This window comes from Chinchilla lanigera, unplaced genomic scaffold, assembly GCF_000276665.1.
Source record: "Chinchilla lanigera isolate Chin_1 unplaced genomic scaffold, ChiLan1.0 scaffold00005, whole genome shotgun sequence".
NCBI lineage: Eukaryota > Metazoa > Chordata > Mammalia > Rodentia > Chinchillidae > Chinchilla > Chinchilla lanigera.
The window spans coordinates 30,247,509-30,268,877 of record NW_004955406.1 but is presented as its reverse complement, the minus strand read 5'-3'; the positions used below and the strand labels follow the sequence as shown (position 1 = coordinate 30,268,877).

The window sequence follows — 21,369 nt, the reverse complement described above, 5'->3', positions numbered from 1 at the left end:
TTTAGTTGAGATTGGTATCCTATTCCCCAAGATCCCAACCTTAAGGGTTAAGAGATTTAAGGCTTTCTGTCACCTGGTTCTGCATTATATTTCTATTCTCATCTTGTACCTTGTCCTCCACATATAGTGTGGTCTGGTCATGGGGCAAAGATGGTCAATGTGAGGCTTTTATTTACACTTAGAGAGTAGACTAGAAGCACTTCCTAGTGATTCTTTTTTTTTAATCCTGCAGGATACAGAAGAGGTTGTTTTGGGTTTTTATCATCAATCAAGCAACTTAAGCTGCTTCTTAGCTGAGATATAAAAATTAGATAAATTTATGGATTTGTCATTGATAAAAATAACTTTTTAGCCACGTGTGGTGGTGCATACCTGTAATCCCAGCACCTGGGAGGCTGAGGCAGAAGGATTGCCATGAGTTGAAGCCAGCCTGGGCTATATAGTGAGTTCAAGGCCAGCCTGAGCTACATAATGATACCCTATCTCAACAACCCCCAATTTGTTTTTCTAAAGTCAAAAGGCATTTGAGCCAGATGCAGGAGATCTCTGCAAAGAGATCACTATTCAAAAGTTCACTATTCAATAGTTGTGATAATCTCTGTAAAATGAGGCTCACTCCTTTTACTGTCATTTGTGTCTAACATAAGAAAACAAAGTCAGAAGGGGTGTAGGCCCTGGAAAGGCATCTCTTAGTCTCCACACTGTCTGAATGCACAATGTACTTTTTCCAGTGACATATCTCTTGACCTGGAGAAATTCATAACTGCTGCTTTTCTTTACTCTTCAAATTCAGATGATCAAATACCATGATACCATGACTCAACAACTACAAAAATAGTTCTACTAAAGATCTACAAAAGACCTATTCCCTGTGAAATTTAAGGTGATTTTTTCTTTTATTTTCTTTCTTTCTTTTTTTTTTTTTTTTTTTTGCAGTACTGGGGCTTGAATACAGGGTCAATGCATTGAACTATATACCCCTGACTTTTAAAAATTTTGTATATTGAGACAAGGTCTTCCTAAGTTGCTAAATTGCTTAGCCTGGGCTCAGATTTGTGATCCTACAGCCTCAGACTCCCAGAGTGCTGAGATTATAGGTACGCACCACTATGCCCAGTTTGGTTGATCATTTTAAATAATTTCAATGAAGCTCATGCATTACCTCCCTGTACTCACATGATAGTTAACATGCAATTTTCCTCTCTATTCAGTCTAACTGAATGAAATTACTATATTCTGGAACAACCTTGTGCTTAAAATATAGGAACAATGAAATACTATAAAAATAAACAGACTGGACTCTAAGTGCATGCAAACTCTAGGAAAGTGGAACATTAAGTAACATTTCTCTGTGGAGGTTTGTGGTCTCTAATCTTAAATCTATTTCAGTTTGTTCCACATAAGAGAACATTGGAAAATGCCAGCTGAATAAAGCCTGGACTTTTAGCAGCTTCCCCTACCCCCCTCCACTGTAATCTGGTTTCTGCTTCTACTAAAGGTCAAAAGTCATAGAGAACAGTAAGCCTGGTAAGAAGTATTGCTGCTTTTTTTGCCAAATGAAAAAGTTCTGCAAGCAGTTTCAGACACTGGAACCAGCGGAGCTTTTAAAATCTTGCACTTCAAAGTTGGGTGGCATGTACCTATAGTCCCAGCTACCCAGAGGCTGAGGCAGCAGGATTACTTCAGTTTGGGGCCAGCTTAGGCAATGTAGTTAAGACCCCATCTGTCCAGACCAAACCAAACCAAACCAAACCAAACCAAACCAAACCAAACCAAACCAAACCAAACCAAACCAAACCACTAAATCTTGTATTTATTTCTCTGTACAGTCTTAGATACTTCTTATGGCACCCATTTCTTTTAAAAAAAAATCGTCTTTGTTTCTCTGTACAGTCTTAGGTGCTTCTTTCCTCAGAATTTGCTTATATGTTAAGACTCATTTATTCATTCAATAATTATTTTTGTAGCTCTCATGGGATTCAGTGAACAGAAAAAAGGATAGGGTCCTCACAGTGGCATCCATGGTGTAGTTGAAGTTTATCACATAATTATAAAAATTAATGACAATTTATAACTCTATTAAATGTTCTAAATTAAGAGAACCTGGTGCCATGAAGTCATCTAAAAAGGGATCAGACCTCAGTAAGGAGGTCAGAGTAGACCTCCCTCGGGGCGCAGCAATTGCACTGAGAGAGGAGTGCTGCGTAACAGCTAAAATTGCCCTCGGTGCAGAGGAACAATGAGGCACAAAAAGCTTCTGGGGCCAGTGGGCATTGAACCTCCAAGAGAACTAAAGTAGGCTAGTGTAGCTCATACAGACCTGGGAGAAATGCAGACATGATTAGAACAGAAGGTAGGGTCCAGCCTTGCAGGTATCAGGCCATAGGAGAAATACCACCTTTATCCTAATGTTTAGAACTGTCAAGGATGTATAAGCAACAAGAGACAAGATGAGGTTTGTGTCTCAAAAGGAAACCTAGGGTTAGAAAGCCAAAAAAACATTAGGAGGGGAGGAGCGTGCTCAAACAGAGATGCGAGACAACTGCGCCCATCTAGGCTTCAGATGGTGGAGCCCCTGATCAGGGCACTGAGAAAGTAAGACGGTGGGTGATGTGAGGTACACTGAACAGAACTTGGTGGCAAAGTGAATATATGGCCTGACTCCTGGGTTTCTCTGTTGGCTAAAACCTTTGCAAAGGGTTAGGCAGACCTACTTATTTTCTGAAGAAATATCAGTTTCAATGACCTTCAGAATTAATTTCTTCAGCCAAGATTTATGGAACACCTTATATATTACACTGGCTGCTAGTGACACAGATGTGGACAGGGCAGACTCCTAAGAGCTTGTGCTGGTTGCCAGGTCTGGTGAGCACGAAGAATAACACAGCCACGATGGAAACAGTGTTTAAACTATTGGCAGTCAATTTTTCTCTAGGTAAGTCAGAAAGAAAAGCACTTTATGGTGCTTTACAATTTCTAGAGTCCTTACTGCCACATAGGGAGAAGGTAGGAGGTGTAACATGAGGAGGTGCGGAGCGAGATTGAAAAGCAGCCTGTTAAAGGACAGGGTATTCCCTGTTACATTAGCCAGCTTGAAAAATGAGAGAGATTTAAGCCCTTTCTCTCTCAACTAGGAAAAAACACATTCCTCAATTTAACACTGACAAACAGAAGTGCAGACTTCTTTTGCCTTCCTCCTTATCTAGTGTAGTATTATCAGATTCTTTGTTAGTCAAATGAAGCCAGGAGACTCAGGAAAATTCTGTGATTTTGTATGGATCCATCATGTCAGAAGCAGTTTTTAGGTTAGTTTCTTGAAGGCTTATGCCAGTACCCTAGGGGAGCTTAGAAGCAAGGGAAATAATTAAAAGTCAAGCCCACATTCATATGCTTAGCTTTTTGATCAAGCTTAGTGATGTGAAAATTTGATGCTTGTCTCCACATTACTTTAATTCTTTTTTAGACAGTCCTTAGTACTCATGAAGGGCTATCGTTAAATGTTTTTATTTTTATTAAAAAACAAGCTTGGCATTGACAAGATTGTATTACACAGGTTCAGTCCAGAGTGGTTTAGGGAGTGATTTGACTTTCTTAGGCCTACATAATGCTTACAGGCTCAAAGAAGAGAGAATCTTCCCTGCAAATACCATTTCTCAGTTCCAGCAACTGTTGGTGCTCACTAAACAGGCATGAACTGATCAACTGTGATGTTTCTTCTTTACTCGAATAGCTTTTCCTTGAATCTGTCATATTTCCAATCACCAAAATCTAATAAAACTGAATCACACCTGGACTCAAAGTATTCAATGACATTATTTATCAAAATAAATTTAATAAAGGTATTCAAAGACCATTTAAATAATTAGCTGCCTTCAAGACAGTTTTTGGCACTCATAATGGACACTGTAGTTTCCTACACAACAGCACTCACTCTATTTCACACACCATTTAACAATTCAAACAAACCTTTGCAGTTTCAACAAGACATGAGACAACAGTACTGATGATCTATAGTCCTAAGAACTTCAATACCCTTACATATAGTAAACATTTTAATGTTAATACTAAAACACTAAAACTAAAACTAAAACCACTATGTGGTAACACGCAGTGATTTAGGGAAGGATGTACAGCCAGCTAAGGCCACATAATCCCAGATCTATTGATTTTAAATGCTTTTGGACCAACAGTGCTACATTGCATCTTCATCTCACACTCCTGCTTTTCCGGTGACATATACCACGTTCAGCTGCTATCCTTCTCTATGCTCTTCATACGGCCCAGGAACCTGCTCTGATACCAGTAACCTATACTGTCTTCCTGATTCACTACCCAACTTTGAATCAATAGTTCTGAGTGATGTTTCCTGTACACTCAGGCTGAATTCAAGGTCAGTCTTTTTGGCGGGTCCTAGTCTTTCCCCCTAGGAAAAAGATGAAATGTCCTCCATTTTTGACTCCTTCTTTCATCTCATGTGGCATGGGGCTCTGTGTTGATCTGTGGTTTTTTACACAAGTCCTGGTAGAATTCTGATTCCAAGAAACGGGGATAAGAGTTGTTCTCCATCAGGCTGTAGACCCTTTTCTGGGCAGTTGTAAAGCAGCCACTTGTAGCCTCTTGTATATTTTGGGCAATTAAGGTTTTGGTCTGAAAGTCTATGTTTATCTGAAATAAAATAAAAAAGAAAAAAGTGGTTTATTTGGTATTCAGAGTTAGAAACTGAAATTTAATATTTGAAAACAAAAACATTTAATGTGTGATTAGCTTCACCAGCCAAATTTGTAGAAACTTCAATTTAATTGAAAGTTAGGGTAGTGAAGGGAGGGCCTTTCTGCTGCCCTTAATTCAATGCTTGCAGTTCTTTTATTTTACTTTGGTACTACGGATGTCCAAATTTTGCTAAACTGAACTTTTCTTCTTACCTCTTTTGGAGCTTCCTTTTCTATGAAGTCAGTATATATTTTTCTTGCTTTTGAAGACAGTTTTTGGGGTGATTTGGTTTTTTTGAAGTCTTCACAAGCCAACCAGAATTCAATATTTTCTTCACAGAACTCAGACTTTAAAAAAGCCCTGAATGCAGCAAGACCATCTAAAGGGGGAAGAAAATAACATGCAGAATGTGAAGAACTGAGTAATCAAACAATCACTTGTGTCTGTCTAGTATTAGGATTAGCAATTTTCTAGATTCCACGCAAACCTATAATCTTCAGAATTTAACTTTTTAAAATCTAAGCTGCTAGAAGCCAAAATACTTAAATCAGTACTCTGCTATAAAAATATACTTAACTTTGCTCTAGATACAGAAATAAATATTTATAGGACAGCCATAAATTCTCTGGTAACTAGGGCTCATGTAATGGAAAAGCTGACTCAACCTTAACTACAGGCAACTGTCATTTTAATTTTTAGGCTAATTTTTCTTGCCCACCTAGAGTGAATAGCACATACATTTCTGTGACTAAATGTTGAGAAATAAAGGAGAGAAAAACAGGCTTTATGCTATAGAGACTGTAAAGTCAAATTCTCCTTTGCAAGTTGCTCGTTTATGGTGTGTATACAACTTCTCTAGACTGTTGTGATACTTGCAGTGTATGAATTCAACAGGTGAACTTACATTTACTGGCTAGCAATTCATCAAAGGCCTCTGACCACAGCAGTGCTTCCTCAGGAGAAGGTCTGCAAGAGAAGTTTCACCCATTAGCTTGTGCACATCAGACTTCCCCTTCCAGTTTAGTAGCAAGGTATTCATATTTGCAAGTACAAGATTCCTAACTTACTTGATGAAAGTTTGCTGTTTGTTCTTCTTGCTGCTTTTGAGCTTTGCAGGAGCAGAAGAATTTTGCAAAAAGTAGCTCAAACGGGTTTTCCAATCTTTCAGGCTAAAAAAAGGAAAAAAAGAAACTCACTAAGTGGCAGTGCTTGAATATGCTACTGCAGCTGAAGGAATCTTTACTGAATAAAGTGACCCAGTAGGTACAAACAAATCAGATAGGACAAACCAAGACTCAAGTAACACTCTTACCCGCTTAGCATTTACACCCAGAGGATTGTGCAACTGAACACAGTTTCATTCATTCACTTGAATATAACTAGTTTTACATTTCAGGGTATGGCTACCTAAAATCATCGGATATTTTAATAAATTTAGCTGACATTCAGTTTAGGCAGATGCTGTTTCTCGTCCACAAAAGGCAGCAGTTTCTCTGCAAAGTTTATCTCACTTCTGCGGTATTTCTCGCTTTGAAACTGCTGTCAGCCAGTTGATGCTCTGCCCCTTTCTGCCTTTAGCACGTCTGTCAACCAAACCCGAGGAGGTCACCTCAGAGATGTGTACGACTGATCCCCCCACCACAACGCCCCTTCAAGCAGATGCTGCAGAACAATTGCTCATTTCACAGCCGTGACTAGGTGAGATCTGCTCTATAATATAAACAGTGGGCGTAAAAGGAGTATGTCAGAATCAGCCAAAACGTCTCCATCCAGCACTTGTGCAAGCTGATCAGAATTCACAATGCAACATAGGAACGCTGGGAATGAGTTTCAGCCGCAGGATTCTGATGTCATTTTAGATTTCTTTTCATTACCATATATTTTTGATACGTAATGCATATGTTCATCACGGAGCATTGGTACATAAACAGATCGCATTTTGATCCTTTTTACTTCTCCTTTCCGCCCCCTCCCTCGGGTCTAAATGCAGAACAAAAAGCCAACCTGCAATATCTTAGCACATCTACCACCACCCTCAGGTCAAGATTTCGCTCAGTTCCTCTTCTCTACCCAGGTGCCCTTTCCTCACAAAGTAAGTACATACCACAGATTTAATCTCACTTAATATAACCTTTTCCTGCAGAGGCGCAGGCTACAATTTTTGCTAAGGTCAAAGCCGAAATTGCAGGAGAATAAACTGGTCGGAAGTGCGCAGGGGATCTCAGAACAGAGAAAAAAGCCGTACTCACAGCGTCCGTTTCATCTTTTCCCGCTTTTCCTCATTCTTGGGTCCGCTGCCCGCGCTCTTGTCCATGGGTACGCAGTCGTGCTGGACAGCCAGGAACATAACACTTTGCATTATCGTCCCGGGCCCCAGAAGTCTGGCCGGCCGAGAGCGCCTCCAGATTTAAACAGGGCTGCTGTGCGCGGGCGGGGCTGCAGGGAGCCGTCCCCGCCTCCGCGGCGCGCGGATTGGCCGGCTGCGGCCGGGCAGGGGCGGGGCCAGCGCGGCCCGCGGCAGTCACGCCGCCAGGGAAGGGTCTCGAAGTGGGGGCGGCGCTGACGTACGCGGCGCCGGCGTCGTGCGCACGCAGGCGGGAAGCGGCGGCCGGCGGGAGCGCTGTGTGAGCAGAAACAGGCTTCTCTGTGCGAGGGACGCCCGCGACCTCGGCGGGAGTTGGCGGCAGGCCAGCCGGGCGCTCGCCCTTCCCCAGCACCAGAGGGCGGAATGCCCCGCAGCAAAAGGTCGCTCTCTGGTTCTAGTCAGGGTTCGCGGCCTTATTTGAATGAAGGGTGCCTTTGTACTTTTCTCTAGCTCCCTTTTTTTTCTTTGAGAGCGTGCCCCTCCTCCCCGCCGCCTTTCTTGTTCAGTTGCAACTCACCCGAGGCCGCCTGCTTCGCAAACTCCTCAGGGAGACCGCGGCCTTGCCGGCACCTGGCGGCGGCTCTCTGGAAATGGGAAACAGAGACACAGGAAAGGGTTGACAGCCAGGGCCGGGTGGAGCGACCTGCTCTGCAGCTCGCGCAGGAGTCTTGCAATACTTTGGGGAGTGAACATTAGTCAGGGAGGAAACGGGAGAAAAGGACTTTGTCAGAAGACACTACTGCTTTAATTGAGGTTGCGTTTGCGATCTGCGCATTAGTAGTAGTCGCGTGGCTGGATCCCTCTGCGGGGCTGGAAGGATTGTTCCTCAGGAACCTTTGACAGCCTCTCCTGCCAAAGAAATCGTAAATCTTTTATGATCAGAGATAGAGACACAAGGATTCTGCAGCTGTAATGCACCAGAATTCTGGTGCAAGGAGTCGGGATTTCTTCCTGAGTCATCATTGGCTGACTTAGAATTCATCAGAACAGTGAACTGACTGACAAAAAGAATGTGTAGGAGGCTGGGGCTAGGTGGGAGCGCAGGGAGGTGTTAACAGTTTGCTTGAAGTAACTTCACCAGTGAATTCTTCAGAAACCACCTCTCGGGATACTTTTGCAACCTTTAAAATGACTTGATTGATGGGGATAAATAGATAATTCACAGAGACCCCGCTTTGGATAACGTTACCAGAACAAGGGAATATTGAAGTGGTTTTCCCATTAAGCCTCTAGGTAGTAAGATGAATAGCAAGGTTTTGGTTGGGCTACAGATACTCTCCCGGCTTTGCATTAGATTAAAAGAAAATTGGAGGTGTTCTTGAACCAGTCAGCTTCTTTTGCCCTGCCAGTAGTTGGAGCTCAGAGTTCAATTTGGAGAGCAAAGTCTGCAGTTACTCCTCAAAAGTATAGTTATGTAGTTTATTGTGGAAAGGAAAATCATTTTGATTTCAGTAATACTTGAAAATACGTCTGTGAAACTGTAAGGATATAATTTTTCTTGTGAATGTGCTCTTTTATCTCCAGAAGAACTTTGCATAATCTTCCTGTGTATGACTTCATGGTGATTCAGTACTTATTAAATATGTGTGATATACAGATGTATTTGCCACATTCAGTGTGTAAAATGACGTATTTGTCTTTTTTCACCAATAAAAATCAAAATATATTTTTCACTTACACTCTTGCATATTAGAATGTAGATGTTCAAACTCACTTGCAGGCCAGGAGTTTTGAGGAGCGGGGTGAAGAAGGGAGGCAGGCAGGGAAAACGAAGAATGGAGGGAAGTGGGGCAGAAAGGAAGGAGGGAGAACTGGGTGTGGTACTGCACGCCTGTAATCCCAACACTCGGGAGGCTGAGGCAGGAAAATAGTTGCGAGTTTGAGGCCAGCCTGGGCTACAAAGTGAGCTCAAGCCCAGCCTGAACAGCATAGTGAGACCCTGTCTCAAAAAAAAAAAAAAAAAAAAAAAGGGAGCTGTTGGACTTGTGTCTGTTGAGTCTTTTAAGACTCAGTGTTTAAGCAATAAATATTAAATAACTTGGGACAGTTGCTTCACACTTAAACTTGAGTCCCAGTTTCTCATCTGTAATAAATGTGGCTTTCTTGTCAGCTTCATATAATGTTATTTAAATGTTAAGTTCTAAAGTCGTATACAAATTTATTGTTAATTTGCATTTTAATATGAAAAAATGCCCCAAAGCATGGCTTTTGAAGATAGAAAATATATAAGGAGTAACTGAGTTAACTAGGTTATAAATGCATAAATTCTATTAAAAATTAAGATAGTGCTGCAGGTTTTTAGAGTGTCAAATTCATGGTAGATATTTAATAAATGCTATTTGGGTAGTAAATAAATAAGGAAAATAAGCAAACTAAGTAACAGTTAAATTCTTCAGAGCTCTCCAAGCCAAAGTTCAGTCATCTCTATTAGCAACAGTGAATATATGTATGTCCATGTAAGCAAGTCATTGAAATACAGACCATCTCAGATAGTTTTTGTATTTCATATAAGTATTTTCTTTTTTCGCTAAACTCTTTCACGCTGACAGCTGATGGTAAGGACCCCAAGTTTTCCCCTGACAATTATGTGGTTGGTCACTAAATGTGAATGTAAATAATTTTACTATTTTTGTATCTGTGGGTAATTTTAAGAGTTAAAGCAATACCTACTACAGACTGAAACCTTTTCCTTAAAAGGTTGCCATGTTCATGTCTTTTTAAAGATAGGCTGACATATATTTGAAGTGAAAGCGACAATTTTTGATGACTTCCCTTTGGGTTTTTTGTTGCAGTTGGCTGTTAGGTAAATAGAGTTGCTTCATATTAAGATGACACATATTTTCCATTCTATGGCAGAGGAAGAAACAATGCTGTGGGTTGTAAAAGTTGCACAGCAAAACCACAGCTTGAGAGTGGTTGAAACTAACCATACATTTTCCATGTTGGATCTACCTTGCCCTCTACTGGAGACTCTGAACACATTGGGTGAGGGAAGTTGTCAGGGTGGGTCTTGAACTTTTTGTAATAATTAAAAAAGTTTAAATTACAGAAGTCAAACAAATGCAAGTTTCTAACAGTTTCCAAGGAATATTACAAAGGGTAAAAGTTTACCTTGCCGCACTTCTCTATTAATTATTATGAACTAAAAATATTTATGTGCACTAACTTATGAGTTAGAAGTTTAGGACCAAGACATACACTTTAAAAAAACACAAAAGAATCATTCTCTGTCTTACCCCGTGCTTTGCTTTTTTTCAGTTAGAAATATATTTTAGTTCTTAAATTTGTAAGAACTATATCTCTTTTATATTGTGAAATCTTAAATAGGTGCTTAGTTAAAATATCGAGAAAAAGGTGGGAAATGAAATGCAGTATAGCAAAGGGTATGATGAGTAACTGGAAAAAATGAAGCTGTCTATCACCAATCATATTTTAAGGATATGTAACACCTGTTTTCCTTATTTCTTTAACTTAACCTTATTTAGTCAAATACTCTATCAGAATGAATGCCTGATTTTGCAAGATTTTATACCCTTTACCTTTATTTATAATGATATTTAAAAAATTATAAATTTCTTAGAGTATAACTTTCATTCTGATATAAGGTTAATATCTAGAACTAAGAAAATATTTTTGTTAATAGTGAGTTAAGATTTTAAACTAATACTTGTATGTTATAGAAGAATTAATACTTTCACCAATTAAGGTTCTACCTTAGCTTTTTGTAGTGGATGTTGTACTTCAAATGCAGGCAGAGTTTATTTAAATTTAATAGCTCATTGTTACTAAAATGTTGAGGTTCTCTTTGGATCCAATAACAGGAACATTAGGAAGTTTACTTTTTCTGGACTGAAAATACTAACATACTGTATATTTAATTATCTCTCAAAGTTTCCTTAGCTTTATGTTCAAAGACTGTTAAGTGTGAGGTCTAACCTAGGGTATTGTTTCCTTTTGCCGCTTTCCTTTTGAGCATGGCAAACCAGGAAAGAGAAGGTGATTATAAACATTTTCTTACAAAATATTAGCTGTATACATAGCATATTGTCCACAAAGTATTTATGTAATGTTAGAAATCTTTCTTGGCATTTCTTCTGACTGGGATTTTAATTCTGTCTGCCGTAATTGAAGTATCAAGTATCCCACTGAGTATTTTTTGAAAGTTTGGGATAGTAAGTTAATGATATACATAATTTCAAGTGTTTATATGTTATCAGTCACTGAGAGTCTTTTTTTATAAGCATGAAGAAAGGCTATTTTTCATCTAGGTGATAAGAAATTCATTTGTATTGCTTTTTCCCCCCCACCCTGCATAGCAACAGCTCCCTATGTAGTCTTCATCCATCTTAGACATCGATTTTCATGGACTACTTCAAACGGTAGTGCTCTTGAGCCCTGTGAGTATTCACTCTCAAAAACACATTTTTGAAACAAAAGTTCCAAAATCTCTTCAGAAATACTTGGGAAGAGAAGACTGCTTTGATGCCAGTTGACACATTGTCATGTTATAAATATTCAAGTTTCAGTGCTGAGCTAATGTCACTAGTTCCCCTAAAACTTTTCAGCTTCTAAAGACAAAATAATTTTGCATTTCTTTTCATAATATACTTTTAACAGAGCAGACTGATCGGATGGGTTGTCCATAAATGCAGCCCTTGCCTTTTGTTCTTACTTGCTACTCTATTTTAGTTATGACCTCAGGCAAATTGCTTTACCTTTTTGTGCCCAGGTTGCTTATTTTTAGGGTGGAAATAATGATCATGCCTATCCTTTGCAAACAAGTTACTAGTAAAAGTTCTGGCAATGCCCTTTGCAACTCAGTTGAAGATAATACGTAGTGTACCAGGCTGGACTTAGAAAAACTTTGTAGTAAGACTAGTCTGTTCTAGGTGATTCTTTTGCTTATTTTGTTGGGTTTCTCCCCCTAAAACCTACTATTAGCTACGACTCCTAGGGTGGTATGTTCCTCTTTAGGTGGAAAGATTGAGTCAAAAGAAGTCCTGACTCTTTGAAGACATTTTTAGTTCCATTGTGGAAGGGCTATGAAGCCCTCTCCCATTTGACAAATGGGAAAACAGGTTTAAAGAGTTTATACATCTAATAATACCCTCCTGTTCAGATCATACCAATATATCTTTCGTGTAAGTCAGAAATACAAACGCTATCATATATATGAAGAATTTAGCACAATAAATATTAGGTTCTAGTTCCTATTTCTATTTTTAGCCCATTAGCTTCAACTTGGAGGAGATATTAGGGGAAAATTAAAAAGGAGAATTGAAGCAGGATATTAAAGAGGAAGAGTTCCAATTGTGTATGGAGAAGAAATTTTTAAAAGATTATTTCTACATTAAAATTTGTTAAAATGTAAATGTACCTTAGAAGCTCTTTCCACAGTCTATTGTCTTTGGTATTATTCATTTGGCATTTGTATTAGTCAAATACATTGGTGAACTGTTCGGTGCTCGACTCGCCCGTGCTGCTGCCGCCGGAGGGGCAAAGCTCAAGATGGCGGACAAAACACCAGGTGGCTCTCAAAAGGCCAGTTGGAAGACCACATCATCATGTTCATTGATCTGGATTTTCAGATGCACATATGGATGCATCTGGACCTTCAGATAGTGATATGCCAAGTCAGACATGACACAAGAGCCCAAGAAAACATAATTATAGGAATGAAAGTACCCATGAAAACCTTTGTGATTTTCTCGTCAGAATCTTTCAAGACCTCTTCTGGAAAACAAACTTAAAGCATCTAGTATTGGAAAAATGAGTACAGCTAAGCAAACTTTAAGTAAGAAGCAACAAGAGGAATTAAAGAAAAAGGAAGATGAAAAAGCAGCTTCTGAAATTTAAGAGGAATTTCTTGCTGCTTTTGAAGGAAGTGATGGTAATAAAGTGAAAACTTTTGTGCGAGGAGGTGTTGTTAATGCAGCTAAAGAAGAACGTGAAACAGATGAAAAAAGAGGTAAAATCTATAAGCCATCTTCAAGATTTGCAGATCAAAAAAATCCACCAAATCAGTTATCCAATGAAAGACCACCATCTCTTCTGGTGATAGAAACCAAAAAAACCTCCATTGAAGAAAGGGGAGAAAGAAAAGAAAAGAAAAAAAGCAATTTGGAACTCTTCAAAGAAGAATTAAAACAAATTCAACAAGAATGTGATAAAAGACATAAAACAAAAGGCAGGTTAAGTTGATTTGAGCCTCCTCAATCAGATTCTCAAGGTCAGTGTCGTTCTATGGATGCACCTTCAAGAAGAAATAGATCATCCATTCTTGATGATTATGCACCTGGCTCACATGATGTAGGCAATCCAAGTACTACTAATTTATACCTTGGAAACATTAACCCACAGATGAATGAAGAAATACTGTGTCAAGAATTTGGAAGATTTGGACCATTGACTAGTGTGAAAATTATGTGGCCTAGAACTGATGAAGAAAGAGCAAGAGAGAGAGATTGTGGCTTTTATGAATAGATAAGATGCTGAAAGAGCTTTAAAAAATTTAAATGGAAAAATGATTATGTCTTTCAAAATGAAGTTAGGTTGGGGTAAAGCTGTACCAATTCCTCCACATCAGATATACATTCCTTCTTCTGTGATGAAACATATAGTTCCCCTACCTCCATCTGTACTGCCTTATAATGTGTAGCCTAGAGAGTGATTAAAAACCCCAATACTCCCATGTTACCGCCACCTAAAGACGAGGAGGATTTTGAGAAGAATCTGTCGCAAGTCATAGTCAAAGTGGTTATCCCAACAGAAAGGAATTTGCTCTTCTTGATACATTGAATGACAGAGTTTGTTGTACATGACGGGCTGATGTTTGAAGCTATAATTATGAACAGAGAAATCAGCAATCCTATGTTTAGGTTCTTATTTGAAAGCCAGACACCAGCCCATGTTTACTACAGGTGGAAGCTTTATTCTATTCTGCAGGGAGATTCTCCAATTAAATGGCAGACAGAGGATTTTTGTATGTTCAAAAATGGGTCTCTTTGGAGGCCAGCACCATTAAATCCATGCCTTCATGGAATGTCAGAAGAGGAAGAAACAGAAGCATTTGTAGAGGAGCCTAGTAAAAAGGAACCACTTAAAGAAGAACAGAGGGACAAATTAGAAGAAATCTTGTGAGGACTGACTCAGAGGAAAAATGATATTGGAGATGCAATGGTTTTCTGTCTTAATAATGCTGGAGCTGCTGAAGAAATAGTAGATTGCATTACTGAATCATTGTCCATCTTAAAGACACCTCTTCCTAAAAAGATTGCCATTTTATATTTGGTTTCTGATGTTTTATACAACTTTTCAGCAAAAGTTGCCAGTGATCCATATTATAGGAAATTTTTTGAAACAAAGTTATGCTAGATATTTTCAGACTTCCATGCTACCTATCATACAATTCAAGGCCATTTACAGTCTGAGAATTTTAAGCAACGGGTAATGACTTGCTTTAGAGCATGGGAAGATTGGGCAATTTACCCAGAACCATTTTTGATCAAACTACAAAGTATTTTCTTAGGACTCGTAAATATTATTGAAGAAAGGGAAATAGAGGATGTATCAGATGATCTCAATGGTGCTCCCATTGAGGAAGAGCTTGATGGTGAACCTCTGGAAGATGTGGATGGGATTCCCATTGACGCTACTCCCATTGATGATCTTGATGGAGTTCCTATAAAAAGTCTTGGTGATGATCTGGATGGAGTGCCTTTGGGTGCAGCTGAAGACTCAAAGAAGAATGAGCCTATATTTAAAGTTGCTCCATCAAAATGGGAAGCTGTAGATGAATCTGAATAGGAAGCACAGGCTGTAACAACTTCTAAGTGGGAGTTATTTGACCAGCATGAAGAATCAGAAGAAGAAAATAAAAATCAGGAAGAAGAAAGTGAAGAGGAAGAAGATACTCAAAGTTCCAAATCTGAAGAACATCATTTATACTCTAATCCAATCAAAGAAAAATGACTGAGTCCAAGTACTCAGAAATGAGTGAGGAAAAATGAGCAAAACTTCATGAAATTGAGCTGAAAATTATGAAGTTTCAGGATGAGTCTGAATCTGGGAAGAGACCTAAAAAACCAGGACAAATTTCCAAGAGCAAGTTGAGCACTATGGAGATAAACTTCTTCTATGAGAGAAAGAGAAAGAATTAGAAAGAGCATGAGAGACAAGAAAGATGAAGAAAAACTGGAATCTTGATCCAAAGACAAGGAGGAGGAAGAAGAGTGCACTCCAACAAGGAAAGAAAGGAAAAGACAGCACAGTACATCCCCCAGCCCATCTCGCAGTAGCAGTGGTAGATGAGTGAAATCACCATCACCAAAATCAAAGCAATCAGCTTTCAGAAAGATCTCCTAAGGAAAGCTCATGGTCCAGGTCATCTCATAAAGATTCTCCTAGAGATGTTAGCAAAAAAGCCAAAAGATCACCATCTTGTTTAAGGATGCGTAAGAGGTCTAGGCGATCATGGTCTAGATCCCCTAAAAAATCAGGGAAGAAAGCCGGATCCCAGTCCCGATCTCCACACAGGTCTCATAAAAAGTCAAAGAAAAACAAACACTGACATCCATTTTTAAGATGCTGTCCCTTATTGGAAATGCGATTTTGTTTGTGCCTGAATGGTCTTTTTTTTTTTTTTTTTAAACAAAACAAAACAAAACAAAACAAAACAAAAAATCAAATGAAAAGCATTCCTGTTTTTTTTTTTTGTTTGTTGGTGAATGCATGTGTAAACTCATGAGTAACTGCATCTGTAAGTCTGTTGTTGTTTTATATTGTATAAATTACTTTCATTGTGGCTGTTTCTCAACATGAAATTTTTACTGTACTAATGAATTTCGTCAGACGTGTATAACGGATCTGCTGGCAGTAGTAATATTTTGTTTTAGGATGTTGTGATTTAGCAAAGATAATACAGATGTCCTCCCCCCTTTTGTAGCTTTGACAGTTTGAATTAGGTTTCAAATAAAATCTGAACAGAAAACTAAAAACAAACAAACAAACAAACAAACAAAAAACAAATAAAAAACCAACAACAACAAAAAAACAAATATAGTGGTGAGACTTAAAAAAAAGTCCTGACTATTTCAGTTTAAGGAGTACCAGGACATGTCTGCTTCTGCAGAGGGGCTGGTGCATTAGGGATGGAAGTGGCCTAGTGCAGTTTAATGCTTTTATATTTCTGACATGGGGATTGCATCTGGTCTGCACCTAACAATGGCCACTGGGTTGCAGTCCGTCATGGCTGGATCCTCATTTTTTCTTAGGGGATCTATTCATTCAATAGGTTTCCTGGTGGTCCTTCAATGTCCTAAATGCCCTGTTGGGTATATTAGTGATATAAGATTACTTAAATTTTTATTTTACATAGCAAATTTAGGTTCACAGAAAATTTGTGAGGAAGGCCCAGAAATACTTATGTTTTCTGCCCCTGAACACTTAGCCCTCCTATTATCAACATCACCAGAGTGATATATTCATTATATTGTTGTACTACTATATATCACTTGACACATCATTATCATCCAGCATCCATAGATGAAATTAGGGTTCACTCTTGGTGCTGTATGTTCTATAGATTTAAACAAATGATCTACCATTATGATGTCATGCAGAATACTTTCACTGCCCCAAAAATCCTCTCTTCTATTCATTGCTTCCTACTCCATAATCCTTGACAGCTACTGATCTTTTTACTGTTTCAATAGTGTGCCTTTTCCATGTCATGACCTTTCTACATTGACTTTTAACTTAGTAATATGCATTTCAGTTTCCTTCATGTCTTTCCATGGTTGATAGCACACATTGTCTGAAGGTTGTACAGTGTCTTAGTCACTGAAACACAATATCTGACATCTGCAATTTAAAGGAGGAAAGGTATCTTTTAGCTCATAGTCTGTGGGGATTTTAGTTCATAGTTTGCAGGCTCCAAGGCAGGTATGGCAGAAGAGAGTTGCTTATGACATGTTGGCAGGAAAGCAGAGTGAAAGGAGTAGGGAAGAGATAAACCCTTTGCAGCCACACCTCCAGTGACCTACCTCTTCTAATCATATTCCACCTCCTAACAGCAAGTCAGCTATAAACTCATCAGTGAACTAATCCACTGATGATTATCACGCCTCCATGATCCAGTCACTTCCCCAAAGCCCCACCTATGAGCAAATGGGGCTTTGTGGGGACATCTAGATATAAACCATAGCACAGTTTATCCATTCACCTCCAGAGATATTGTGGTGGTTTATAAGTTTTGTAATTACGAATTTAACTGCTACAAACATCTGTGTTCAAGAATTTGTGTGGATAGGTTTTCATCACCTTTGGGTAAATATGAAGGAGTATGATTGCTCAATTATAAGTTAAGAACTTGTTCAGTTTTTTAAGAAAACACCAACCTATCTTTTTTACCATTTTACATTCTTACTAGTAATAAATGAGAGTTCCTATTGTTCCACATTCTCACCAGCATTTAGTGCTGTCAGGGTTGTGAATTTCATCTCTTGTAATAGGTGTACAGTGATACTTCAATGCTAATGGACCCTTGAGTTACGACTTCCTTCACATATGAACAATTTGGGTTACAACTGGAATGTGAGCTTATGACCAAAGTCTTGAGTGAACCTGAAAGCTGGGCACTTGCATGGTTGTAAACAAAAACTCACAATGCCAGAAAAACATATGTAAACATATGTAAGTGTCAGTCTGATCTAAGATGCACATGTTTGTGTATGTAATTTTGGTCAGTGCTTTATATAATTGCCATGATTACTGCTATCAAAATGGCCTTCAAAAAGCTAGAAAAGAAGCTAAGGAAGGAAAGGCAGATAAAGAAAACAATCACACCTGAAAAGACGAAGGAAATTGTGGAGAAATATGACAGTGTCATTTGTGTGATTGATCTTGCTAATATGTATAGCATGTTGAAATCCACAATCTCAACAATCTTACGTAGAAAAGATTCGTATAAGGAAGCTAGTGTTGCCGAAAATGTTACTGAAATTAGTAAATCATGATCAATACTGTTAGACAAGATAGAAAGGCTGGATAAATGAAAGCACATGGTAGGCTATAGCCTCAGTCTATAATTTTGAAAAAGCTAGGGCTATAAATGCAGGTCTCAAAAATAATAATTCAAGTGATAATGGTGAAACATTTCATGCCAGTAAGGGGTAGTTACACAATTTCAAAGTGAGAACTGGGGTTTATAGCCTAATTTGGCATGGTGAAGCAGCCAGTGCTGATAAAAGAGCTGCTGAGAATTACATATACCAGTTCGAGATGATGACACAGAAAAATGTCTTTTGCTCTCATCAAGTTTTCGACTGTGATGAAACTATCCTTTGCTAGAAGAAAATGCCCAGGAGAACACACATTACCCAGGAAGAGAAGAAAATGCCAGGCCACAAGTCTATGAAGGATAGGCTAACCTTATTGCTGTTTGCCAGTGTGAGTGGTGACCTCAAGATAAAATCTCTTTTGTTTATCACTCTGGGACCTCTAGAGTGTTCAGAAAACATAAAGTAATGAAGAATAAGCTAGGAGCCATGTGGAGATGTAATGCAAAAGCCTGGGCAACAGGATTTTTCTTGAGTGGGTCAGGGAGACTTGTGTCCTAAGGTTAAAAATCTAGAGGACAAAGGTTTACTACTCAAGGCTTTCATCATGGACAGGGCTCCTGCTCACTCATGAGATTTGGAAGAAGAATTGGCTGAAGAATTTTAAGACCATTCATTTGAGTTCTTGCCACCTAATACATCTCTATTACTGCAGCCTACGGATCAGCAGGTTATAGCTAACTTTAAGAAGTTGTACACCAAGGAACTGTTCCTGAAGTGCTTCCAGGTAGTTGCAGATACAGATTTAACCCTTAAAGAGTTCTTGAAGGAACACTGCAGCATCCTTTCCTCTGTGGGGTTAGTGGAGAGATCCTGGGCCAATGTCTTGTGAAGGCAGTTTTGTATTTTTCTGAAATGAGAAATTCCCATTCTCTAAAGATGGGGGAATTTTCATCTGAAACATCTTTTCAATGATTGTGAACTTGTTCTTTATTGACCTGATATATTTTGAAAGCTATTTTACTTGTAGCTACTTAAACTTTGTTGTGCTTTGATGCATCTTCTAAAGATTGAATATTTCTTGTAATGTCAGGCTCAACTTGTTCCAAATGTTTAGATTTTTCATTGCTAAATCCTTTTCTAAAAGTATGTGCTTTAAACCCACTCAAGGACTTGGAGATTTCTCATTCATTGTTTGTCCTTGAGTCTGGCTTCCATTAAAGTTGATTCAAGACCTTTACATTCTTTTCTAATGAGGTTAACCACTTCAAAATTTAATGTATTTTTTCTAGAAGGCCAAAAACTTCAGTGTTTAGTCGTCTAACTAAACCTTACTTGCATAAGGTGGACTTTAAATTATTTTAAAAAACATAAGTATAAATAACACCGTGTCTCACAGCAACCCATGGGATCTGAGTTTTGTTTTAAGGTCCTCTGGCATTGTTGCCACTGGCTGGCAAAGTATCTCTAGCACCAGTGCAACACAGTGTGTCACGGGCATAGGCAAATCTTGTATGATTGCTTAGGCTATTCTGAGTCAGTTCAGGGTGTCAGGATTTTGATGCCCACACCATTAACGAAGACCAATGAATATTCTGCCTGGAACTAAGTGAAGGCCTGTTAGTTATGGCAGTCTTTAATGGGGGTAAGGAAGTGAGTTCAAATACAGTATATTATTGACTAATGCTTTCTCATAAAATGTTTCATTTTATAACCCTGGGTATTATTTTTTCCACAAAAACACAGGCTATTCTCAGAACATCTTCATATCTGGCTGACCTAGACTATACATGGGCAGGGCTGTGGACAAGTACAGAAGGATTATAAAGGACCCTGTAAAAAGTTCCAAGTTACTTCATCAATTTTACCTTTAAAAAAGAAAGCAGGAAATAAGTGGAATTTAAACAAATATTTTGTATCAAGAATATATAGCCATATTGAGCCAGAAAAACTTAATTTTCTCAGGTTTTTTTTTTCTATATGTAGGGAAATGATGATGGAGAAGCTCTTTTGAGCACTCTTGTTCACAGTGATACTCTCTGAAGGTATTAAATACTAGATCAACTTCCCTCAGGCTCACTTATCAGTTTACTCTTGTTGACAATAATTTTGTAGGTTGGCTGGGAAACCACTGGTTTTGCCTAGGTTGGGTGACTCATCTTGGTAGAGACCGGAGGTTGGCCAATCTGGGCAGGGCTAGGCTGGGTGGTTTCATAGGTATAGATCTTGGCTGGGGCTTCCAGTGTATTTATAGGTCAGCTGATTCAGGTTGGTACAACTCCATGCCTTGCTCTGCTCCACATATTTCTCATTCTTATCCTATAACTGTGTGAAAGCCTGTCCCTTTCTTTCCACAGTAATGGCAGTTGTACAAGAAAGCTATTGGGAGAGCAGTTACTCAGTTTACATTTTCAGAAGTTCACCCTGATGGTCAGACATCAGCATTTTATTTGTCATTTTGCTCAGGATGACTCTAGATTTTCTGGAATTCAGATAAAGAGTAAATGTTGATATAGTCACCCATTTCTTCTATTTGTGTGGCTCACTTTTATCAACCCCTGCCAAGAAAAGTTGATATAGATGTGTGGGCAGAGGTGAAATCCTGGAGAAAATCACCCCAGAGATTGCAAAATGCATATTTACAAAATACTGCACTTTACTGACAAGTGAGGACAAACTGTATAGCACATACTGCTCAGTGGAACAGGAACAGTTTAGGTGTCCAGGATGCTGATACAGCAGGATGTAGAACTGAGTAACTACAGATTCCAGGCAAATTTTTCCTATCGATAAACCTCCATTTTTCTCTGCAAAGAGGAAAAAAATACATGAATAGATTTCGTATACCGAGTCTGGTGGGGCCCAAGCTGTTGTGAATACTTTGTTTTCAGGTTTGGCAGGACTAAGATACTTTAGTGTGTGTGTGTGTGTGTGACTTGTAGAGTTTTCTTGAAAGTGCAAATCAACATTGATGTTGCCAAGGAAGCAAGAAATAGTGTACCAAATCATTCCTCCTAAGATGATAAACCTTTAATCCTTTTTCTGATATGCTAACAGCAACTGAGTGCTTCAGAATTTTAGTCCACTTGAATCTTTTTCTTCTGTTTTTCATAGTTAGGGTGGACAGACAGTGGTTGATTTGCCCTTTAGGAAATGCTATAATCATTTCTTGCACTGACGAATAATTGTGATAAAATTTGGGAAGACTCTGAAGAACGCTTTTAGTGATTTGTGAAG

At 38.7% G+C, this 21,369-nt stretch overlaps 1 protein-coding gene, 1 long non-coding RNA gene and 1 pseudogene across 2 annotated transcripts in view; 2 read left to right on the top strand and 1 right to left on the bottom strand.

Moving 5' to 3' along the window:
- Window positions 1–3,488: 3,488 nt before the first annotated feature.
- Window positions 3,489–7,121, bottom strand: Rgs2 (regulator of G-protein signaling 2). Its single transcript, XM_005375101.2, has 5 exons — window positions 6,960–7,121; window positions 5,778–5,879; window positions 5,615–5,676; window positions 4,923–5,089; window positions 3,489–4,665 (listed from the first exon to the last, which is right to left on the bottom strand). The coding sequence occupies exons 1-5, from the start codon at window positions 7,067–7,069 to the stop codon at window positions 4,471–4,473; spliced, it is 636 nt and encodes a 211-aa protein (XP_005375158.1). The 5' UTR covers window positions 7,070–7,121; the 3' UTR covers window positions 3,489–4,470.
- Window positions 7,122–7,198: 77 nt separating this feature from the next.
- Window positions 7,199–21,369, top strand: part of LOC106150126 — a 198,936-nt gene continuing 184,765 nt past the window's right edge. The window contains exon 1 of the long non-coding RNA XR_001236748.1: window positions 7,199–7,455. This is a non-coding gene — a long non-coding RNA (uncharacterized LOC106150126). The remainder of the gene's footprint in view (window positions 7,456–21,369) is intronic.
- LOC102018362 lies at window positions 12,584–15,715 on the top strand (annotated as a pseudogene).